Source organism: Copidosoma floridanum, unplaced genomic scaffold, assembly GCF_036245765.1.
Source record: "Copidosoma floridanum isolate Cflo_tuat_1 unplaced genomic scaffold, Cflo_Japanese_pri ptg000020l, whole genome shotgun sequence".
NCBI lineage: Eukaryota > Metazoa > Arthropoda > Insecta > Hymenoptera > Encyrtidae > Copidosoma > Copidosoma floridanum.
The window spans coordinates 4,830,226-4,855,829 of NW_028321897.1; the positions used below are offsets into that span (position 1 = coordinate 4,830,226).

General features: G+C 30.2%; 3 protein-coding genes across 3 annotated transcripts; all 3 read left to right on the forward strand.

Annotated features, from left to right (window-relative positions):
• Nucleotides 1-6,749: 6,749 nt before the first annotated feature.
• Nucleotides 6,750-8,633, forward strand: LOC149374343 (vascular endothelial growth factor receptor 1-like). Its single transcript, XM_089594034.1, has 6 exons — nt 6,750-6,853; nt 7,735-7,871; nt 7,967-8,150; nt 8,259-8,392; nt 8,468-8,530; nt 8,604-8,633. The coding sequence occupies exons 1-6, from the start codon at nt 6,772-6,774 to the stop codon at nt 8,631-8,633; spliced, it is 630 nt and encodes a 209-aa protein (XP_089450160.1). The 5' UTR covers nt 6,750-6,771.
• A 2,409-nt stretch (nt 8,634-11,042) lies between these two features.
• Nucleotides 11,043-15,158, forward strand: LOC106646969 (vascular endothelial growth factor receptor 2-like). The gene is made up of 9 exons (XM_089594035.1): nt 11,043-11,049; nt 11,109-11,399; nt 11,645-11,745; nt 11,831-11,981; nt 12,083-12,307; nt 12,383-12,521; nt 14,296-14,449; nt 14,551-14,882; nt 14,957-15,158. The coding sequence occupies exons 1-9, from the start codon at nt 11,043-11,045 to the stop codon at nt 15,156-15,158; spliced, it is 1,602 nt and encodes a 533-aa protein (XP_089450161.1).
• A 1,845-nt stretch (nt 15,159-17,003) lies between these two features.
• LOC149374344 (uncharacterized) lies at nt 17,004-19,724 on the forward strand. Its single transcript, XM_089594036.1, has 4 exons — nt 17,004-17,170; nt 18,984-19,120; nt 19,215-19,398; nt 19,717-19,724. Exons 1-4 carry the CDS (start codon nt 17,089-17,091, stop codon nt 19,722-19,724), a joined length of 411 nt encoding a protein of 136 aa, XP_089450162.1. The 5' UTR covers nt 17,004-17,088.
• Nucleotides 19,725-25,604: the final 5,880 nt, after the last annotated feature.

Sequence of the window (25,604 nt, forward strand, 5' to 3'; positions counted from 1 at the left end):
ATTTATTTAGTTATAATTAATTTGTTTTTTTTTTCATTGATAATTTGTTGTAAAATTTTTTTATCTTTTTTTCAAAATTTTCAAAAATTCTTTAAACAATACTTTTTGCGTTTCATGAATACATCAATTAATTTTTTTGCGTTTTATTCGTTCACAATTTTTCCATTCGTGATCGAGATATTTTTTTGGCTTAAGGACGTTCAATGAAATTTTATGGGATTCCTTTGTAATGCAACACGTTGAATTGAGATTCTTTAAAACTTAACATCTCGGGAATCATATAAACAGAGGGTATAGTTAAATGAACTGCAATTTTTTGTGGGTGTTTTTTATGCTATTTTAAAAAAACGTTTCATGTTTGTATAATATCAGTTAAGAAACTCTACGTGTGATAAACATCCTGCAGCAACATTCACAGATTTGTAATACTATCTTATTTAAGATGAAGTGGTACAGGATGAGGTTCTACAGAACGTGTTTGTTACCCTTTTAGATACGAATATATTTTAGGTATAAAAGATGGACTAGGAATAAGTGTTTGAGCATATGTGACAAATAATTTGAGTATGACATTAGAGATCACATCAGAGTAGGTGGTAAGGAGTTCTTTCAAAATCTTCGGAAGATCCATAATCATATATTCATTAAATATGAAAATATTAATTCAAACCCTACCCAATCAAAGTAGGCATGCTAATTTCGACGATAGTTGAACTACCTTTGTACAGAATATCGTTTCATGGAAGGGATATTTATATTTATAGTTAACATTGTCTGCCATATCATTTCATAAAAATAAAAGTCAAACTTTCAACTTGATTACCCAAGCACCCACTGTCCACTAATTTTTATAGATAACTTACTTTTTTTCTTTGTTTTAAGTGATGTTTTTATTGTTAGTTCCAGCTTACTTCGTTTATGGAAATATCAATAACGTTGCAATAACACGATTTGAAAAAGACCCAGAAAATCCTGTATACTTATCATGTCACTTTGAAGGCATCCCAACACCGAATATTATGTGGTTCAAAAACAGTACATCTATATCGTCATCAAAACAGTTTAGTTTAGAGGATAGAAATCAAAAGTTAATAATACGATATCTTTTGGAACGTGACGGTGGTGACTATTCATGTGTTGCAGAGAATGGCTTTTGGCCAGTAAAAAAATCTCAAACAATTATTGTCAAAGGTAACAGTTATCGATGCAAGTGATTGTGATGTTGATAACGAAAAAAGTATTTTACATTATTAATGTACGGGCAACCTTACTTGTCACTTTGTTATAAAAAACTTTAGTGAAGAGAAAAAAAAATTGCAATACATTTAATGATATTGTCAAGTTTAAAATAAAGTTGTTCATACTTTCTGCTAGTAAATCGAATTTTTGTTGAAAAAAATTTTGTCAAATTTATGCTATGACTCCACTTAAAATGTTGTTTTTTAAATTAAAAATTTTATTTTCCCATATTTTTATAACAAATAGTTGTAGTTGATTTTCTTAATCATAAAAGTATTAAACTTTATTACTGACTTAAAAAAATGATAGTATTTGTAAAATAATTGCATTTGACTTCAGAAAATCGAGAATTTTACTTGTGGATTGCGATGACAGTGTGGTTTATAACAATTCTTATTTCTCTTTTAATGTACTTTTATTTAAAAACTCAACATGCGAAGGTAACTAGAAAATTTTAGATGTTTCTTAAGAATAAAACTTGCCAATATTAAAAATTTTTATCGTCAAATAAACTATAATTTCAAGTTTAAAGAAAAACAAGTATTAGAAGCTGGCTGTACGCATTGTAAAGAAGGAGCAGTTAATTTAATAAACCCAGAGTTAACCATAGACGAGCAGGCAGAACTTCTTCCTTACGATATTAGATGGGAGTTTCCTATTGGAAAGTTGAGATTAGGTAAAAATTATAAATTTTTCTACTTCCACACAAAGACTATGAAAATAAACATTTAAGTAATTCATAATAATGTAAACAACCTATTTATTCAATTAATTAAAGATAAGCAATTAGGAAGCGGGGCTTTTGGAGTTGTGTATAAGGCAGAGGCCTATAGAATTTTGCCTCATGAGTCTATTACAACTGTGGCTGTGAAAACAGTTCGCAAAAATGCAGACTTAATGTATATTAGTGCGCTAGCAAAGGAGCTTAAAATAATGGTTTATTTAGGACAACACTTAAATGTTATAAATCTTCTGGGCGCTTGCACCAAAAATATAGCCAAACGTTATAGTTTACGAAAAACTGTTCAAAATATTAACGTAAAAGAACTTATTTATCAAAAATAATATTATGTAGTAGGTGAACTTTTGGTAATTGTCGAGCTTTGTAGATTTGGAAATCTTGAAAGCTATCTCGTGCGTCATCGAAGAAATTTTATTAACCAAATTGATCCAAGTACAGGTCAAATCGATACCTCCATAGGAAAAAATTTAAAGAGGTATGAATTTGACTACTTCAACTTTTCATTAAAATTTTCGAGCTACGGTGAGTTTTATTGAGGAAAGTTATTTTTCGTTTTATTAAAACGTGACCCTATTAGTCCCTTAGAATCCAAGTACATACATGAAATCGCATAAAACGTATTACGTATCGCATAAAATTATAGGATCAGGTAAAGTTAGGTGAGGTACGCTTTCTGCAAAAAAATTGTCATCGTGTGCATGTAAGTAAAAATACGCGCGTAAGTGTTATTAAACCATTCACAGCTAGTAGTTAGTTGGCAAAACACATGCTTTTTCACCCTCGCTTGTGGCAAAAATAAAAATACGTGCTTATTTTTTTACTCATGTGCACGATGACGAATTTTTGTGCGTCAAGCGTACATAAAGTACGGAACCTGTAAATACAGTCCGTAGCTAATGTCAACAATAACAATCGAAGCGTCAATTCCACAATTAATTAGATTTTTGACATTGAATAAAAAACGAATTCCAAGACCTTTGAAAAATTATAGAAAGTCCATACGACATATGAAATGACCCAATATAGCAAAGAAAAGGTGAGAAGTGTTATGACTTATCTGTATAAAATGTATTTACGGCAAATAAAATGGAAAAAAAAGTATGAGGGCATTAATAATTACTTGAAAACTTTTTTTCATTTGATTAGGCTAGGAATTTACTTGCATTAGGAAACTTGTTTTGTTGACAAGATAGCATTGATAAGATGGATCGGTCAACTCCCTTATACTTAACGCGATACACAAGGCTTTTACGCCTTCTCGTGACCGCAAACTGGCGTACATGTTATCTTTCTTACTTTACGCGATACGCGATACGTTTTACGATTCACGGGGTTTTACGTACCCACAGCCTAAGTTATAGAGCGATTCATATGGACACCTTCAAACAAGAGATCACAAAAGTTTTTTAAGGTAGCTCCATTGTCTACATATAATAATGAAAAGTTTAACAGTAATATTAACGAAATCCCAGTACAGCCAAGTGTAGCCTAGGCAGCCAAAGTCCAAATGCAGTCGACCACCCATACCTACATAGATATTTACGCACACCTAGCCGAAGTATATTTTTACGTTCTTTTCATATACGGAGTACTTGTTATACAGTCAAAAATAAATTATCTTTTTACTCTTGATAAGGGTCTCCAGAGGTAGAAGAGAAGGCTAGTGAGGATATTCAGTAAAAATGTTCATCTTCAAAAATTAGCGCGTATCAGTAACAAAAAATAAGTAGCTAAAACAATTTTCACTTTATTTTTTAAAAAATATCTCGAGAAAATGCCTCACTACATACACTTTGCAACGTGGCATTTGAAACAAGAACAATTTTTTTATAAGGACCTAATAATGGCTTTGCTCAGATATTTCAATTTTTTTTAGGAAATGCATAAGTCACTTATTGTCTTATACTATTCAATAATAGCATTCATTGGAAATTGAGACTTTAAGTAAGAATTTTTCGATATTCAGGGGAGGCTTGGAGTATAAAATAAATACAAATAAATTCAATGGATCAAAATCCATTAATTAAAACATATTTTATTACGTATCATTTCGCAAGGGAGCTACCTTAAGTAACCTTTTGTTCTGGTACTGTATTGTTGACGATGTAATTTGATATTGGACTGGAACTGAAAGACAATGAGATGCTTTTTCATTAATATTGATATTTCGTACAAAAACAGTTACTTATAATATAATGAACTTTTACTCTGAATTAAACTTTTAACATTAACCTTATTACAGACTATGTTTCACGTAACAAATTACTTTATCCTTGCTTTCACATAATGTCTTTACTTTATAGCTAGATTTACATCAATTATAAAACAAACTGTGCTTCATAATGAATACGAAACTGATAATATAAATAATTCAGTTAAAAAAATACGAAATACTTTATCATTTCTATTAATAAGTAATGTTCACCCTGTGACCAAGAAAGGATAAAATTTGTAAGGTTATTAACCACGTAGTTAGTTCTGGAACTTATTAAATACATCAAACAAAACACAAAACTTGATTTGGTAACCTATAATTTGTAAATGTCACGAACGATACAAATTTTTTTGGCCTATAGAAAAAGACATGAGATTTATGAAAATTTAACTACGGCCTTGTCTGACAGCAGTCCAAACGATAAGCACACCATTCACTATTCAGAAACTTCGAAATTCAGCGGCCCGATTGAATCCAGTGATGATTTTATGGATGAAGACTCTGAGCCAGGTTGGCGTTCTAATTACGAAGGTGATTACGTAGAAGAAGACATGTCGTTTCTTTGCACTGAGGATCTTTTGTTATGGGCTTATCAGGTGGCAAATGGCATGAAGTTTCTTTCAGAAAGAAAGGCAAGTACTTATTATGTGCATACATATATAAATTTTATGGTTAAGTATTTACAACTACGCATTACCTAACTGTAGTTTTATGATGCTCATTCTTTTTACAGGTGCTGCACTGTGACTTGGCTGCAAGAAATATACTGTTAGCAGAGAACAACATTGTTAAAATCTGTGATTTCGGGTTAGCCAAGACATTGTACAAAGATGAAAACTATAAGAAGCAATGCGATGGGAAGTTACCCATAAGGTGGATGGCCATTGAGTCCATTAGAGACGGAGTCTTTTCCACTATGTCAGATGTGTGGTCATTTGGTGTAGTACTCTGGGAATTTTTCTCTCTTGCAAAAATACCTTATTCAGGTGTAGGTTTCGAGGTGATGTATCAGAAATTAATTAGGGGATACAGAATGTCTCAGCCCACTTATGCCACCGATGACATGTAAATGAAATTTTTTATAATAAGTTTGTATTTGAAAAGCCGTTAAGTACTTAATTCGATTACTTTTTTTTTAGATATAATATAATGCTCCATTGCTGGGAGGAAGAGCCGACATCGAGACCGTCGTTCACAATGCTGGTTGAAATGATTGGAAAACTTTTACAAAATGATATTAAAACTCATTTTCTAAGAATTTATCATGAATACGAAAATTTTGATAAAGAACGCTAGTTGCAAAAGAAAGATGACAATCAAGCAACAGCATCATTGTCTGAAGATATGACAATTCCGCTTAACCGGCGTAACTATGTTAATACGTTGCCTTAAATTCCTAACCTGTCATACATAAACGTGCATTATACCATTACTGTAACTCATAATGCATAATTTTTTATTAGTTTCTTACAAGAATTTCAAGAGCAAGTGCATAAATCCAGAAGAAAGTAGTTGCTTAGTTAGAGTTTAATAAAATAAATGTAATACGATGCAATCATGCTCAATTTTGAAACTATTTCATTTTTCATTATTAAAGACACTTTTTTTAGCAAAACTAATTTTTAATGGTGCGTTAACAACATATGTAAACTGACCACTGGTGTATCTGTAACTGGTGACGAGAGTAGGTACATAATGATTAAAAACTTAAATAAATGCACGTTGGTATAATTGACTGTGGCACAGGATAGTAGAAAAAATATTGCATACGATGATTTTAAACAAACGTATGTGGTGAAAAGAATTAGTTTTGCTCTTAATTTATTATTAATGTTTTGAAATTCAGTCTGTTACAATAAAACCTCCTTGTCATAGTATTATTTTTACAGATAATTTGATAGTCAAGATCCTGAATTATATTTCAATATAAGTTTTTTTTTCATCAACTTAATCCATGACAAATTTTAGCAACGTTAAGGGAGATATCACAGTTTGTTGTTACGTGTAAAACTTATCTAGGCTGATGCTTATGTCATATATCTGGTATATTATGTAAAAGCTCTAAACAAATATTTTATAACATTTTTCAAGCCGTCAAATGACAATTTTTACTCAACCCATCAAATTGACAATCACTAAGGTTTCAAGTAATCGAAATTACATAATAGTAACAGCTTAGTCACAGAACAGCGCTGGTAGAAGTATCAAAAAAAAGTAGACTTGTGACAAGGACAGGGAACAAACAGCTGATGGTTGGGTCTCCCTCTATGTTCTAGTGTGAACTATCTTAATTGCCGTTTAGTAAATCACAATCATACAGCTATGAATAGTGTGTGACATGCAATCGTCACCGTCTAGTGTCTCTACATACTATGTGTATGGTTCTTTGATTCTATGATGGCTACAAGGTGCGTTTATAGGCTTTACACAAATAAACGATATAACTGCATGTTGAGTAATTATAAGACTTTTCTTATATTTATCTACATTGTTAATGGCTTAACCCAAAATCAGACTTCAAATTTTTAATTCTTAACTATTGGACCTTGAAGTGAGACACACCCAACAGTCAGCAATGTCGAGCTTTCAAGAATGGAAAGACCCACTAACTCTCTTGAGGCTGAAAAAATTACTCATTTTTTTTATGATACTATCAGGTATGTATAAAATTATATTTTACATTTATTAATCCACAACTGTGGTCAATATATCACTATCACTTAATGTTTATCGCAGCACAGTTTTAAAAGTTATCTCAAAATTATTACTGTAATCGCAGCTGGTTCTAATATTTTTGTTCGTACCTACTCAAAATTATAGCTTGATGTTCTAGGCTACTTATGACTCAGTCCCATGCAGAATTTGACTAGCTTGCAGTTAATAATTTAATTATATTGCAGCATTTTTCCGGGTATTTTTTTTAGTTTCGATGTGAGGAGCGTAGGGATGAAATTTCAAATTTAATGAAGTTCTTTGTCTTGTATTTTTGATTATTCTCTAGCTGAAAAATGAAATATATAGCTTAACTATGAATAAATCAGATGAAAACTTATTGAATTTTAAATATGATGGAACTGAAGAACTCCTTGGTCAATGAATAATTTGAATACTTATCAAAAATTTCTAAACATGTACGAGGCCAAAGCCTAGCTGTGGTTTAGCGTAATGTATCTTAACTACTTCTGGAAACCTTTTTACGCATTATTTTGGTCGTAAGGTTAAATGAACGTTATCCAGACGAGATTTAACACTTACATACAAACATTTTTTGAATCTTTGACAATTTACAACACAAGTTTTTGTATGGAATCAACGTGGTTCTCGGCTCGTGAAATATCGTTCGTATTGAACAGTAAAATAAAAAAAAATTTTTTTTCGTTCATCTTTAACTTCATTCAAATAAATATAAAAAACAAAACCATAATATTAAACTTAACAGCTGTCAAAAAAACGAGTCAACTTGCTCTAATTAGTTGACTTCGAAGAAAATGTAAATGAAAAAAGAGAAAAATCATAAGATCGATTTTATATTTTATAGGATGCCATGGATATAAGCCTCTGCTTCATCCAAATGTGACCGAGTTGCAGATAAATGAAGGAGAAACTCTTAACATTACATGCATAAGCACTGGCTATGTCAATTTTTATTTTCCCACCAACAATACATGGGGTAGAGTGAGTTGAATGACTTGAATATGTTATGCTTACATAAGTTGTAAAAAAAAACTTTTAAATAATACCATGGCTACTAATTTTCAAATTAAATGCAGACAACCTCTCAGCCTGATGTAACACCTGAAGGCAGGAGCACCAACAAGACATTTATAAGATCGTCAACTGTTTTTGGAGACACTGGTTGGTATTGTTGCGCTGATGAAACGAAACAAATAACAAGTATGACGGTCAAAGATCGCAATGATTCAAAAGTCACTTGGATTTATGTTTATGTTAAATGTAAGTTTATAACAAATTCCAGCTTTTTAGTTTATATCATAAAATGACCAAATACTGGCATACTACTGCACACAAACTATATTTAAAAGTTTTACTGTTGTTATGCAGCCAATATAAACCCATTTGTGCATGTACATAAAAAAGGGCATTATTTACTAGCTTCTGGATGTGATGAATATATAATTTTTCCGTGCCAGACGACTTCTCCTGAATTTACAGTAATTTTAAAAAAAAACGGAAATGTACTTCAACACTTTCAAAGTACTTATATATCAAATATGGATTGCAAGTTTTTCAAATATTATTAATTATTTTAGGTAGTTCAACTGAACGAAAAGACAACTTTTAATTCAAAAATTGGTTATGTTATCAAGGATAAAGTAATTTCTTACATTGGACTATTTACTTGCTCAGTAAATCAACAAAACGCATCGTATTCCATTAATTTGAAAGTTCGAGGCGTTATGCATTATACTTGTATGAGTTTGCCTGACATAATTATCAAAGGTCCAGAAGATATTACTACTGGCTCAAGATTAAGTGTCAAGTGTACTGTCAGAGTGAGCGGAGAAGTCAAGTACAACATTTTTTGGAAAACTCCACAGAACAAGGTAATATTAGATAATTTTACAACGTCAAAAATTTTGTAATTACGACTTAAGTATGCAAATAAATTTTCTCATAAATTTTACGAGAAATAATGTACGTACATTAATTAGACATCTAGAATGATTTTGAATACTATCAAAGAAGATGTAAATAAGTACTACATAGAAAAAGTTATGACGTCTGAGCTCATTATTGACAATGTTACATTGGGAGATACAGGGAATTATAAATGCCAAATAGAATCATCGTTTAGTGAGACAAGAAGTTCTGAAATAAACATCTGTGTGTATGGTAGGTCATAGACCCTTATTATTTAGCTACTTTTAAGTCATGATCAACGGATTTTTACTAATCATTTTTCAACAGATTCACATAACCCCTACATTAGTTTGACATCTGTTGAAGAAAAATTATTTAGAGTACGTGGTGAATCAGTAACTTTTTTGGCTAAAGTCACTGCATGTCCAAAACCTTTTTTAAAATGGTAAAACGCCGTTTATTTTAATATATAAGTTGATAGACATGACACTTAAGTGTACTTTGTCTTATTAAGAAGAATATTGCTTCTTAGGGTAGATAATCATGGTGTCAATTCTGATATCTCAGCGTATCTAGGCAACTTGTTAACAACAAACTACAATTCAACGACAAGTAGCTTACGCATAGATGATATTTCAATCGTGAACGATGGAATTTATACACTTACAGCTAAAAACACTGCGGGAAAAAAGAACATAACCTTTCATCTTGAAGTTCTTGGTACACGTAATATTTTCTACACTGAAAAACTAAAAACATCTGTTATTGCTTAACTTTTTCAAGATTCAATAGTGAGACATTCAATTTGTATTATTTGTAGAATTTTACGCCTTAATAGTTCAAAATGTCTCACCTTCTTCAGCTGCTAGCGTAAAGCATTACACTACATATTTATGATTACCATCATTCTAGAATGAGTTAAAATGTGTTATGAATATGTAGAATCATACAGAATATCGAATTTCTACGTAACAAAAAAAATCCATCAGCTTTAACAAGCTTTTAAAAATCAGTGCTTATATTATATATATGGAGATTATCAGGAAATACTTATTCGCTTATGTACTCTGATACTCAAAGACTACTAGTGTAAAGCTATACATTCACAGTTAATTTCATATCAAACTTAAAATATGTGGTATGATGCTTCTCGTAGAGGAGTTAGTTGGAGAAATTTTACTTAGTTTTTTTTTTATTTTCATAACCCAATACCATATCGTGTGTATTTGGATACATTTTGCTGTCATTTTCACTCTTCTTTACTACAACGTTTATATTGTTTTATTTCTTGTAGATAAACCAAGTGTGAGGTTTGATCCAAGCTATATTAAAAGATACTACAGCTTGAACGAGAATGTGACGTTTACTTGCCTTGTTAAAAGTAATTCGAAATTTAATGTATCGTGGAGTTATATCAGTCACCCGACAGAGTCTACACATGTTGATGAAACATCTAAGCTACAGGTTTGTTCGTCTAAAAAAGCAAGAATTTTTCAATTTAATCAACGATTTCAAGAAATAAGTATAGATTATAAATAATAATTTTAAATTTATTTTTAATAAAGTATTTAAAGGATACAAATATAGATGAACAAAGAGACAGTGCTAAAAAAAAGTCAATCGTTATGTTGAGTCCTGAAGCAGAGTCAACAATCAAATGTATGGCTTGTAATAGTTATGGATGTAAATATATGAAACATAATATCCATGTCACAGGTTCATAGATCTAATTAAACTAATTGCACTACGATTTAAATTTAATAAAAAGTTATTGGCATTTAATAATTCTTAATGTTCATTATTTTTTTCAAGATGGAATTCCTAACAAGGCTTCTGGTATTATAAAGCCAAACACGAGACTTCGTGAAGGTCAAAATATTTTTATAACGTGTACTGCTCTCATAAGCAAATTTTCCGCAGTGCTGTGGTACGACCATAATCTCAATATCGTTATCAAATCTGGTCAGTTTCAATTCTATGTTACCATGGAACTTATTGAAATTTCAATAGCAACTTGGTTTGTCTGAGCTTTAATTATTTGGATTTTATGTTTCAGAAAGAATTCACGTCACCTATGAAAAAACTAACTACACCTACCGTGCCATCTTATCAATAAATAATTTAAGTCGTTCAGATAAAGGGGACTATTACTGTTTATTTAGATATCCTTATGACTACTACACGGAAAAGTATTATCTCAAAGTAGATGGTACGAAAAAAAAATTATTTGTTTAAAATAATTGCATGGCAGGTCATTTTTTAATAGATTCATTACTTTCACTTTTTGCTTTGATGATTTTTAATTTTTAGTTCCAGCTTACTTCGTTCGTGGAAATATAAATGATGACGCAATAACACGATTTGCAATAGACCCAGAAAATCCTGTCTATTTATCATGTCATTTTGAAGGCATCCCAACACCTAATATTACGTGGTTCAAAGACGGTACATCTCTATCGTCATCGAAACAGTTTAGTTTAGAAGATAATAATCAAAAGTTAATCATACGATATCTTTTGGAACGTGATAGTGGTAATTATTCATGTGTTGCAGAGAATGGCTACGGGCCAGTAAAAAAATCTCAAACAATTATTGTCAAAGGTAACAATCACCGATGTATGTAATTGTAACATTTATAACGAAAAAAGTATTTTACATTATTGATGTACGGGGCAACCTTACTTGTCACTTCATTAAAAAAAACTTTTGTAAAAAAAATAAATAATTGCAATACATTTAATGATATTGTCAAGTTTAAAATAAAGTTTTTTTAAATAATTTAAATAATAAAATAATAAAGTTTAAAAAAATAATATTATTTGTAAAGTAATTGAATTTTACTTCAGGAAATCAAGAACTTTACATTTGGATTGCGATGATAATGTGGTTTATAACAATTCTTATTTCTCTTTTAATGTACTTTTATTTGAAAACTCAACATGCGAAGGTAACTAAAAAATTTTAATTGTTTCTTAAGAATGAAATTTGCCTGAATAAAATATTTTTATCATCGAATCAACAATAATTTCAAGTTTAAAGAAAAACAACTATTAGAAGCTGGCTGTACGCATTTTAAAGAAGGAGCAGTTAATTTAATAAACCCAGAGTTAACCATAGACGAGCAGGCAGAACTTCTTCCTTACGATATTAGATGGGAGTTTCCTATTGAGAAGTTAAGATTAGGTAAGAAATTATCAATTTTTTCTACTGCCACTTAAAGACTATGAAAATAAACATTTAAGTAATCCATAATAATGTAAAACAACCCATTCATTCAATTAAAGATAAGCAATTAGGAAGCGGGGCTTTTGGAGTTGTGTATAAAGCAGAGGCCTATAGGATTCTTCCTCATGAGTCTATGACAACTGTGGCTGTGAAAACAGTTCGCAAAAATGCAGATTTAATGTATATTAGTGCGCTGGCAAAGGAGCTTAAAATTATGGTTTATTTAGGACAACACTTAAATGTTATAAATCTTCTGGGCGCTTGCACCAAAAATATAGCCAAACGTACTAACTCACAAATAACTGTTTAAAATATTTATGTAATAGAACTTATTTAATGAATATAAAATTATGTTGTAGGTGAACTTTTGGTAATTATTGAGCTTTGTAGATTTGGAAATCTTGAAAGCTATCTCGTGCGTCATCGAAAAAATTTTACTAATCAAATTGATCCAAGTACAGGTCAAATCAATACCTCCATAGGAAAAAATTTAAAGAGGTAACAAATTGACTGCTTCAACTTCTTATTAAAATGTTAAAGCCACGGTGGGTTTGATTGACAAAAATTATTTTGCATTTTAATAAAGCATGACCCTATTAGTCCTTTACAGTGCTAGCACATGGAATCGTGTAAAACGTATTGCGTATCGCATAAAATTATAGGATCAGAGAAAGTTAGGTAAGGTACGCTTTCTGCAAAAAAATTGTCATCGTGTACATGTGAGTGAAAAATACATGCGTAAGTGTTACTAAACCAATCACAGCTAGTAGTTAGTTGGCAAAACACATGCTCTTTCGCTTTTGCTTATGCCAAATTTAAAGTTACGTTCATATTTTTTACTCATGTGCACGATGACGAATTTTTTTGCGTAAAGCGTTAATAAAGTACTCAACCTGTAAATACATTCAGTAGCTAATGTCAACAATAATAATCGAAGCATCAATACCATAATTAATTAGATTTTTGACGTTGAATGAAAAACAAATCCTATGAACTTTGAAAAATTATAGAAAGTCTATACGACCTATGCAATGACCAATATCGCAAAGAAAAAGTGAGAAGTATTATGACTTACCTGTATAAAATGTATGTACGGGATGAGTACGTGGGCATCAACAAAAATTTGGTCAACTCCCTTGTACTTTACGCGATACACAAGGCTTTTACGCCTTCTTGTGACCACAAACTGGCGTATATCTAATCTTTCTTACTTTACGCGATACGCGATACGCTTTACGATTTACGGGGTTTCACGTGCCCACAGCCTAAGTTACAGAGCGATTCATATGGACACCTTCAAACAGGAGATCACAAAAGTTTTTTGAGGTAGCTCCCTTGTCTACATATAATAATGAAAAATTTAACAGTAATATTAACGAAATCCCAGTACAGCCAAGTGTAGCCTAGGCAGCCAAAGTCTAAATGCTGTCGACCACTCATACCTACATAGATATTTATGTACACCTAGTCGAAGTGCATTTTTATGTTCTTTGCATAATATATATAAAATAAATTATCTTATTACTCTTGGTAAGAGTCTCCAGAGGTAGAAGAGAAGGCTAGTGAGGATATTCAGTAGAAATGTTCGTCTTTAAAAATTAGCGCTTATCAGTGACAAAAAATAAGGAGCTGAAAAAAATTTTCACTTCCTTTCTTAAAAAATATCTCGAAAAATGACTCACTTCATACAGTTTGCAACGTGGCAACCTGAAGACAATGAGATATTTTTTCATGAATATTAATATCTCGTATAAAAACGATTTCTAATAATATAATGAACTATTAACCTGAATTGAACATTTAACATAAACTGTATTACAGACTATGTTTCACATAACAAATTACTTTATCCTTACTTTTACATCATGTCTTTACTTTATAGCTAGATTAACATGAATTATAAAACAAACTGTGCATAATAACGAATATGATACTGATAATATAGATGATTCAGTTAAAAAAGTACGAGATACTTTATCATTTCTAACAATTAGTAATGTTCACCCTGTGTTCAAGAAAGGATAAAATTTGTTAGGTTGTTAACCACGTAGTTAGTTCTGGAACTTATTAAATATATCAAACAAATACAAAACCGGTTTTGGTTACCTAAAAATTGTAAATGTCACAGATGAAACAAATTTTTTTTTGCCTACAGAACAAGACACGAGATCTATGAAAATTTATTTCCGACCTTGTCTGACAGCAGTCCAAACGATAAGCACACCATTCACTATTCAGAAACTCCGAAATTCAGCGGCCCGATTGAATCCAGTGATGATTTTATGGATGAAGACTCTGAGCCAGGTTGGCGTTCTAATTATGAAGGTGATTACGTAGAAGGAGATTTTTCGTTCCTCTGCACTGAGGATCTTTTGTTATGGGCTTATCAGGTGGCAAACGGCATGAAGTTTCTTTCAGAAAGAAAGGCAAGCACTTATCATGTGCATTTATTTAGAAATTTTATGGTTACGTATTTATAACTAGGAATTACCTAACTGTGGTTTTATGATGCTAATACTTTTTACAGGTGCTGCACTGTGACTTGGCTGCAAGAAATATACTGTTAGCAGAGAACAACATTGTTAAAATCTGTGATTTCGGGTTAGCCAAGACATTGTACAAAGATGAAAACTATAAGAAGCAATGCGATGGGAAGTTACCCATAAGGTGGATGGCCATTGAGTCCATCAGAGACGGAGTCTTTTCCACTATGTCAGATGTGTGGTCATTTGGTGTAGTACTCTGGGAATTTTTCTCTCTTGCACAAATACCTTATTCAGGTGTAAGGTTCGAGGTGATGTATCAGAAATTAATCAGGGGATACAGAATGGCTCAGCCTACTTATGCCACCGATGACATGTAAATGAAATTTTTCATAATAAGTTCGTATTTGAAAAGCTGTTAAGTACTTAATTCGTTTACTTTTTTTTAAGATATAATATTATGCTCCATTGCTGGGAGGAAGAGCCAACATTGAGACCGTCTTTTACAATGCTGGTTGAAATGATTGGAAAACTTTTACAAAATTATATCAAAACTCATTTTCTAAGAATTTATCACGAATATGAAAATTTTGATAAAGACAGCCAGTTAGAAAGAAAAGATGGCAATCAAGCAACAACATCATTTTATTGAAGATATGACAATTCCGCTCAACCAGCGTAACTACGTTTATGCTTTGCCTCAAATTGCAAGTTTGCTCTACATAAACGTGCATGATAATATTACTGTTACTAATATTGCAAATGTTTTATTACTGTTACACAAGGATTTTTCACTTAATTAGTAAAGAGAAGTAGATGATTAGTTTAAGTTTGATGAAATAGATATAACAATAATGGTGTGACAGTGCTCAACTTTTAAAACTATCTGATACTTGATTTACGATGCTATAGCAGTAAGAATAAACTTTAAAAGGATGCTAATAACGCAAGTTTTTTGAATACTCTCATATTCGTAGAATGTGACAAGATCGCGTACGTAAAATTATTAAAGAATTATATTGATGCTTTTTGATATAATTTACTGTTGTAATCATAAGTATAAAAAATTTATTAAATACGACTTTTTAAAATATTCCTAAGTGCTTAATAGAATTAGTTTTTCTCTTAATTCATTAACAATTTATTGAAATGAGGATCTCTTACTTTTAAACTTTTGCTCATAGTAATAATTTTATTGAAAAGTCGTTTGTTGATAGTGTTAAATTGTCACATAATAATTTCAACAGTGATTTGAAAAAACTTCTATAATTATTTTAAAATAATATAGACGTCTTTTACAATAACCCTTGCGCATCGAAGTAATTAAAGACATACATTATTACGATTAGGAGAAAACTAATAGAGTTTGAATATAACAAGTGCATCAGTACCCCTATTAAGATGCATCGTTAATTGATTAACCTATGAAAGTGCTGAAGAAAACACTTTTTCCAGCCACATTAATAGTAATTTTTAATAAGTATTCGTTTCGATTTGAATACCATATTTTTTTTGAACAAACTAAACTTTTGGGGTTGAATTTCGATCTATAAAAAGTTTCTTCAGCCACATTCATCGTTACAATCACTTTATTTTTCAGCGGAAAACTTTCTTTTTTCTAGTCTAAGTAAATGGTGAAACGATGAAACTAACAATAAAAATAATAAAATACTATATTAAAAAAAAAATTTCATTTTAGATTTGTGTGTACAAATTTTAATAATATAGGGCCTTCAATATTTATTTGGCAGTAAGTACATATAGTTGCTTAAAGATAAAAGTGAAGTCTTGTATTTTAATAGTCTTTGAAGTGATCTTTGTTAAAAAAAATTTTTTTTTCTATTCTCATGGTAAATGAATTCCAAATTTATTTTTAAAGTTTTTTAATATTATAGGGCATTACAATAACTAAATTTATTGTTTTTCATCATCTTATAATAATACTGGATTTTATTTTTATTTATTTTTTTTATGAATCACTTATGTACCAAATCTTAGAAATGATCAGGGATACATCACAATTTACTTTTACCTGTAAAACTAACATAGGTTTATGCTTTTATCATATATCTAGTATACAAACTAAAGACTCTACTTAAATACTTTCAAAGAATATTATCTCTTAAGCTGTTAAATACGTAATCATCCAGGTATCAAGATATCTAATCACGTGTATTAACAGCTTAGAAACAAAATGACGCTGTAGTAACAATAAAGAAGAGTGGAGTTATGATAAGGACAGAGAACAAAAAGCGGATGGTAACTTCTCCTTCTACATTGCCGTGTGAACTATCTTCATTGCCGTTTAGCAAATCACAATCATACAGCTATGAATAGTGGGTAACAAGCAATATTCATTGTCTAGTGTCTCTACATATTATGAGTATGGTTCTTTGATTCTATGATAGCTACGAGGTGCATTCACAGACTTTACACAAATAAACAATACCACTACATGTCAAGTTATTTCAAGACATTCCTTACATTTATTTACACTGTTTTTGGCTTAGGCCAAAGTCAGGCTCCAACTTTCCAAGCCTTAACTATTTAACTTACGACTTAGAGACACCTTTTCGTTAGAAATGTCGATTTTTCAAGGATGGAGGGGCCTACTGACTCTTCTACAGCGGGAGAAACTACTCATTTTTTTTATTGTACTATCAGGTATGTATAAGATTATATTTTACATTCATTAATCTACAACTGTGGTTAATATATCATATAACTATTATTCTAATTTTTTCTCGGAGTATTGTTTTCAAACTTATTCGAAAATTAATAGCATAATCGCAACTGATCCTGATAGGGCATAAGCTGGTGCACTTTCACTTATATTTTTAGTTACAATCTTTAAGTAATTCTTTTCGTACTATAGTTCAATAGATGCATTCATTAAAAGTGAGTAAAAGAAAGCTTTTACGACATGTGTATCGCAAGTATCATAAACATCTCTATAAATATTATGAATATTACAATTTTCGAGTTGATTGGACTTATTTAATCATCTTATAAATTTATTAAGTGGAAATATTAAATCTTAAAAAAACTCTTCTGTGCCACGTTGTAGCTTCTTAGAGATTGGTTAAGTATATTATGTATTCAGTTTTTGTCATATTATTTAATGTTAAATAATCAAGAATTATTGTTATTATTATTATTATCATTTTTATTTTTGTTATTATTACTATTGTTATTATTCTTCTTATTATTATTATTATTATTATTATCACTATTATCACTGTTGTTGTTGTTATTATTATTGTAATTATTATTTTTTTTATTATTGTTATTATTCACAAATTTACGATAAAAATAATAACTTAAATATATAAGAGTAAGTTATGGCAGTAAAAAAAAAAATTATGTATACCTAAGGTGGTTGCGACGCATGTTACCATGTAAGGTAGGGGCAGTTAATACCGACATTTAATTTATTAGCTCTTGCATGATTATTAGTAAATATAATTAAAATTAACTTTTTATTCTTCATGACATGTAGTCTCTGATAGGTTATGTTGTGATGTTTAACGCGGTAAGTGCCTTTTTTCTTTAGAAAAATTGTACTTTTAATGTATAAACAAAAGTGTGTCCCAAATTATTCTTTTTATTACTTCTAAGGTGTATATACAATTTTGAATCATAATATTGCGTAGAATAAATCTTTAAGGATATTAAGTGATATTATCTCATTTTTGCATAACTTAAAGCAAATAATTACATTTTTTTTTTTTTTTAATCTGCTTAGATATTGTAGCTCGATGTCCTATGAGCCTTAAGGTGGATATTGTGATATTAAATTTTCTAAAACACATTAAAATTTGAGAGGAACTAGTTTCGTAGTTTTAGAGAAAAAATATATTAAAGTTTTTCTGTTATACACGAGCTCTTACAGACAGATCGCTCGCTATCTACAGCGAGCTCACTGCCAATGATACATATTTTTATATAACTCACTTCATTTTTCACAGATTTTCAAAAAAAATCTAATAAGTCGAAGTTGACTGTACTATGAAGCACCGTCCCAAATTTTAGAAGGCCTAGCTTTACAGTTCATGAGATGTTATAGTGTAAAGTTGCTCATTTTAACAAAAAATTTGACCGAAACGAAGCAAAAATATAACGAGGCTAGAACTGCATGTGCACGAGTACATTTACTGATAAAAATTCATCGTTACAGAAAGATGAGGGTGTACAATTAGCTTAAATTTCGACGCACTAAACTTCTAACGCGTGTTGTACTACAATAACTTAAAATATTCGTTCAATGAGATTCTTCCTGTGATATCAATAATTGTGCTGGTCAATTCAAAGAATATCCACTTCCACGATGTCGATGTTTGAAAAACAATAAATATTTCACAAAAAATCATGACATCAATTAAAATAGGCGTATAACAGCGAGTGCGCCAGCTGTAGAACAACAAAAGATATTAATGGAAAAAGAAAAAAATCACTAAATGGATCTTAAATTCTGTAGGTTGCAATGGATATAAGATTCAGCTTCATCCAAATGTGACCGAGTTGCAGATAAATGAAGGAGAAACTCTCAATATAACATGCACAAGCACCGGCTATGTCAATTTTTATTTTCCCACCAACAATTCATGGGGTAGAGTAAGTTGAATGACTTGAATATTTCATGTACACAAAGGTTGTATAAAAGATCTTAAAATAAAATGATGACCACTAATTTTTTCGTTAAATAAAGACAACCTCTCGACCCGATATAATACCAGAAAGGAGGAGCACCAACAAGACATTTATAAGATCATCAACTGTTTTTGGCGACACTGGCTGGTATTGTTGCGCTGATGAAACCAAACAAATAACAAACTTGACGGTCAAAGATTACAATGATTCAAAAGTTATTTGGATGTACGTTTATGTTAAATGTAAGTTTATAGCAACTTTTAGACCTTTAATATTTTATTACAAACTTATATAACACTATTAAAGTGCTGCAAAAAAAATATATCTTAAAGTTTTAAATTTATTGCGCAGCCAATAGAAACCCTTTTGTGCATGAGCATATAAAAGGGCGTTTTTTATTGGCTTCTGGATGTGATGGATACATAATTTTTCCGTGCCAGACGACTTCTCCTGACTATAATGTTATTTTAAAAAAAAACGAAAACGTAACACAACCCTATCAAAGTACTTATGTTTTTAATGAAAGTTTCAAATTTTTAAAATATTTTTCATTATCTTAGGTGATTAAAATCGGTGAAAAAACAACTTTTGATCCTAAAGTTGGTTACATCATGCAGGATACCAAAATGAAATACAATGGTGTGTTCACTTGCACAGTGAATCAAAGCAACTCATCATACATAATTAGCTCAAGAGTTCGACACCTTATTCATTATTATTGTCTGAGTTTGCCAGAAATATTCGTGGATGGTCCAAAAGACATTACTACAGGCTCGACATTAAGTGCTTAGTGTACAGTTAGAGTAAGCAGAGAAGCTAATTACAAAATTTCCTGGAAAATTCCGCAGAACACGGTAAAACTAAGTACCTTTACAACGTGAAAACTTTTTAAACAACAAAATAAGTCTGTAAATAAAATTTGTGACAATTTTTTTAAATAATAAAGTACTTACGTTAACTAGACTTCTAGGATACTTTCAAATACTATTCGAGAAAATGTAAATAAACATTACATAGAAGACATAATTACATCTGAGCTCATTATTGACAACGTTACATTTGGGGATACAGGAAATTACATATGTCAAATAGAATCATCGTTTAATGAAAGAAAAAGTTCTGAAGTATATATCTGTGTATATGGTAGGTCTTGATTCTCTACTTTTTGTTCACTTTTTATTAATGATCAATGGATTTTTACACATTTTTTTGGACAGATTTTAATAATCCCTACATTAATCTAACGTCTGTTGAGAGAAAAGTATCCAGATTATATGGTGAATCTGTAACTTTTTTGGCTAATATCTCTGCATGTCCAAAACCTTTTTCAAGGTGGTAAGATGAAAAGTTTTTTTCCAAACATTTCAACAGTCAGTTTTAAAAAATTGTCAATTAAAAATTACTGCGAAGTAAGTAGAAACTTAGAGAAACACAGTTTTGGAAAAAAATGTTTTTCTGAGTTGGCACTTTCGTCAACGTACATCTGAATTAAGTGGCAATTTTTTAATATAATTCTAAGTTGGCACTTTCTTTGACCTAACCTTCGATTTAAATCGATGATTATGAGACTCTTTATTTGTTGCTTGCCTTATCGGAAAGTATACTGCTTTTAGGGTAGATAATCGTGGTGGCAATCCTGATGTCTCTGCATATCCAGGCAACTTGTTAAAAACAACCTACAATCCAACGACAAGTAGCTTACGCATAGATAATGTTTTTATCGTCAACGATGGAGTTTATACACTTATAGCTAAAAACATTGCAGGAAAAAGAAACATTATGTTTCATCTCAAAATTCTTGGTAAATTAAAAATTTTTTACTCTTAAGTATTATAAACGTTTTGAGCGACACATCAGTCAAAAATTAAATGAATGAGATAGATTTATTTGCAAAAAAAAATATTTAACCTTAGAAATTCGAAATTTTTCGTATAAATATTTCTTATAAAATGTTAATGCGAATTTTTACGTCACCAATGAATAATGTAAATTAATTTAATGTGTAAATTTTTTGAAATTTTTAAAAACCAGTGCTTTTATCATATATCTAAAGAAGACCAGAGAATAAATACTTTTTTTAAGCAATCTTATACTTTGAAACTATTAAAATATAGGTACGTTATGTTAAGCCTTGCACTCTTGTAAGTAAGTTTCATATTTAATTCAAAGTATGTAGTACGGTGCTTCTAACTAATATCCTGCTGTAAGCTTAATATTATTTAACTTCTTTAAGTGACAATTTAGCGAGTAATATATTTAATAAACTAATGTTAGTGCTTCGAAGATTTTACTCAATCTACACATTTTTGAAATTTGAGCTACGCCAGTTTTTTCTTAATTTCGATTTATTTTTATCATGTATTATCATATCACACTTTTTCTAACACATTTTCCTATTATTGTTACTTTTTTTTAAAACGATGTTGATACTATCTTACTGCTTGTATAGATAAACCAAGTGTGAGGTTTGATCCAAGCTATATTAAAAGATACTACAGCTTGAACGAGAATGTGACATTTACTTGCCTTGTTAAAAGTAATTCGAAATTTAATGTATCGTGGAGTTATATCAGTCACTCGACAGAGTCTACACATGTTGATGAAACATCTAAGCTACAGGTTTGTTCGTCTAAAACAGCAAGAATTTTTTGATTTAATCAACGATTTCAAGAAATAAGTATAGAGTATAAAAAGTGATTTTAACTTTATTTTCATAAAGTATTTAAAGGATACAAAAATAGATGAACAAAGTGACAGTGCTGAAAAAAAGTCAATCGTTATGTTGAGTCCTGAAGCAGATTCAACAATCAAATGCATGGCTTGCAATAGTTATGGATGTGACGATATAAAATATAATATTCATGTCACAGGTTTGCTAATCTAAACAAACTATTTTTTCCAAGTTATAAGTTTAATGAAAAGATATTGACATCAAATATTTTTTAATTATTATTATTTTATTTACAGACGGAATTCCTAACAAGGAATCTGGAATTATAGTACCAAAAACGAAACTTCGTGAAGGTCAAAATATCTCTATAATGTGTACTGCTCTCATTAGTAAATTTTCTGCAGTGCTGTGGTATGACTCTACTACCAAGAAAGTTATAAATTTTGGTCAGTCTTAGATTTACATAAGAATGGAACTTTTTAAAATTTGAATAGTAGCATAGTTTGTCTGAATTTGAATCATTTATATTTTATAACGTTTTAGGAAAAATTCACGTCACGTATAAAAAAACCAACTTCACCTACAGTGCAATTTTGTCGATTAACAATTTGAGTCGTTCAGATAAAGGGGACTATTACTGTTTATTTAGATATCCTTATGACTACTACACAGAAAAGTATTATCTCAAAGTAGATGGTACGAAAAAAAAATTATTTATTTAAAATAATTGCATGGCAGGTCATTTTTTAATAGATTAATTACTTTCACTTTTTTCTTTGATGATTTTTAATTTTTAGTTCCAGCTTACTTCGTTCGTGGAAATATAAATGATGACACAATAACACGATTTGCAATAGACCCAGAAAATCCTGTCTATTTATCATGTCATTTTGAAGGCATCCCAAGACCTAATATTACGTGGTTCAAAGACGGTACATCTTTATCGTCATCGATACAGTTTAGTTTAGAGGATAATAATCAAAAGACAATCATACGATATCTTTTGGAACGTGACAGTGGTAATTATTCATGTGTTGCAGAGAATGGCTACGGACCAATAATAAAATCTCAAAAAATTATTGTTAAAGGTAACAATTACCGATGTATGTAATTGTGACATTTATAACGAAATAAGCTTGTTACACCAAATGATGTAGGTAGCAATCTTATACTTAACTCTGTTATAAAAAAACTTCGTTAAGAAAATGCAAGTTTGAAACTATTTAATTGGTATTGTCAAGTTTTTCATAAAGTCGTTTATACTTTCTGCTGGTTAATCGAATCTTTTATTATGTTATGGTCAAATTTTTGTCATCACAAAAGTATTGTCCTTAATTACTCACTTGAAATAAAAGTAGCATTAGTAAAGTAATTGATTATGACTTCAGGAAATCGAGAACATTATTTTTGGATTAGGATGATAGTATGGCTTATAATAGTCCTCACATCTCTTTTGATATACTTTCATTTAAAAGCTTAACATGGAAAGGTCATTAAAAAATTTTAATAATTTGTTAATCACTTATATGTGAAGATAAATATTTACCTTTAGAAAATATTTTTATCATTTTTATCCATGGATGATTTACTAAAAAAGTGTCCAAGAGAAAATGAAATTTGCCCCGTTGATACACGTCTACTTATTTACGATCCTTCTCTACAAAGGGCATAAATTAGCATTCTGAATGTAATAAATGCACAATTTTTATACGCCTGATGCTATTTTCTGGATTTAAAGTTACTCATAAAGAAAAGGAAAACGTAAAATAATCCTATCAAAGTACTTAAGGATAAATGACCCAATGACTGCGCAGGAAGCAGTTACTGCATACTTAACCGGTATATAAAATAAGAAGAACAGACTTGAAAATTTGTGTGCCCCAGACATTTTAATACGTTTGTACATTCATAACGTTTAATCTACAATCATACTTTACATTGTGGCACTCATCAATGTTTAATTTAATGACTTTTAACGAATTTAACCTACAAAATTTCAAAGTCGTTTGCAGTAATTAGGTCTGAGCTTCAACATGAAATCCTTATGGGAATGGGAGATACCCTCGCAGTAATTGAAGGGGGCAGTAACTGGTGCTAATTCTATCATTAGACATACAAGCACGTGACATCAATATTGAAACAGTTATTAAAAAAAAAAAAAAAAAAATAGTAATAATAAGTAAACAACAGAAAAAAAATGTTTTTCGTTTTAGCCGCACAAGATGTTGCAGAAGATGGTAAAATGAAACTACTTTAATTTACATTGGAAAACATCAAGAAATAAATAATTTAGGAGAGTCACAAATTTCAGTGTTCAGAAATTGGGCCATTTACATCTATCTTTATACAATATTTTATTTTTTCAAAATTAAAAAAAATGTTAAAAAATTTTTTAAGCCATATAAAAACAATAACTAATTTTAATGGCGTTTTATTCTTATACATTCTTTCTATTTGTGATGAAAGTGATGTTTTGACTTCACATAGATAGCGGGGAAAAAGTTCAAAGAGGTAAAAGGAGCACAAATATATGCAGCAACGCAGGTAGTCATTTTTCTCATACATACACGCTTTTATGCATACTTGACCCCTTCTTTTCTGTATTATTGAAAAAAAACTAACTTATAGATGTATTTAAAAATTAAATAGCTTAATTTTAAAGAAATATTTTAGACAAAAAGAAATTAAGGAATTTCTGCAGATCATATAAATGCTATTTTATGTGATTTTTTCATAAGGTTACATGTTAAATTACAATTTTTTAAAACTCAACATATAAAAAAGGGTACAGTAAAACGATCTGCGATTTTCTGTGCGTATTATTTATGCGATTTCCAACTATTTCAAATAATATACATTTAATGTATAAATAATATCTGTCAAAAAAACGTATATGTAATAAACGGAGACATTTACTGGCATGTAATACTACCCTATTAAAGAGAGCGGTACTACAGGATGGTTTTCTTAACCTTCTAAATACCTACAACTACATTTCGGGTATTAAATATGGACTAGAACAACGTGTGAAGTAGGCATGGAGCGCATGTGACAGATGCGATCGTGACGTTAGAGATGTAGGCCAGCTTACACATTTTTTATATAGTATTGAGCCGTAGTATTTTGTTTTTAATCCTTCATTTATTAAACATTAGAATATCAATTGAAACTACACCCAATTAACGTAGGTATACTTTTTCCAACGATAATTGTCCCAACTTTGTACAATATTGTTTCATAAAAGGTATATTTATAATGATAAATATAGTGCCTACCATATCATTTCATGGAAGTGTAACTTCACTCTTGGGTACCCAAGCACCCACTGTCCACTGGTTAATGTGGTCAAGATTTTATGGAAGCTTACGTTTTTCGCTGGACAATTGAATTTTTATTGCCAAAAAATGGAAAATTTATTTTACAATCACACTTATAACATAGTTTTGAAACTAATTATTTTGTTCTTATAATATTTTGAAAACAAATAGTTGTAGCCAATTTTGGTAAGGGTATCACTACTATATTTTAATATTTATTGTCCTTGAAAAAAAAGTAGGATTACTAAAGTAAATAGTTTTGACTTCTGCAAATGGAAAACTTCGCTTTTTGATTAGAGTAATAGTGTGATTCACAAAAATTCTTACATGAAGATAAACAGTTAGGAAATGATGCTTTTGGAATTATTTTTAACGCAAAAACTCGTGATATCTTACTGAAAAATTCATTTTATTTTTATTGTGAATTAGCTTGCAAATGCAGATATCATGTACATTATTT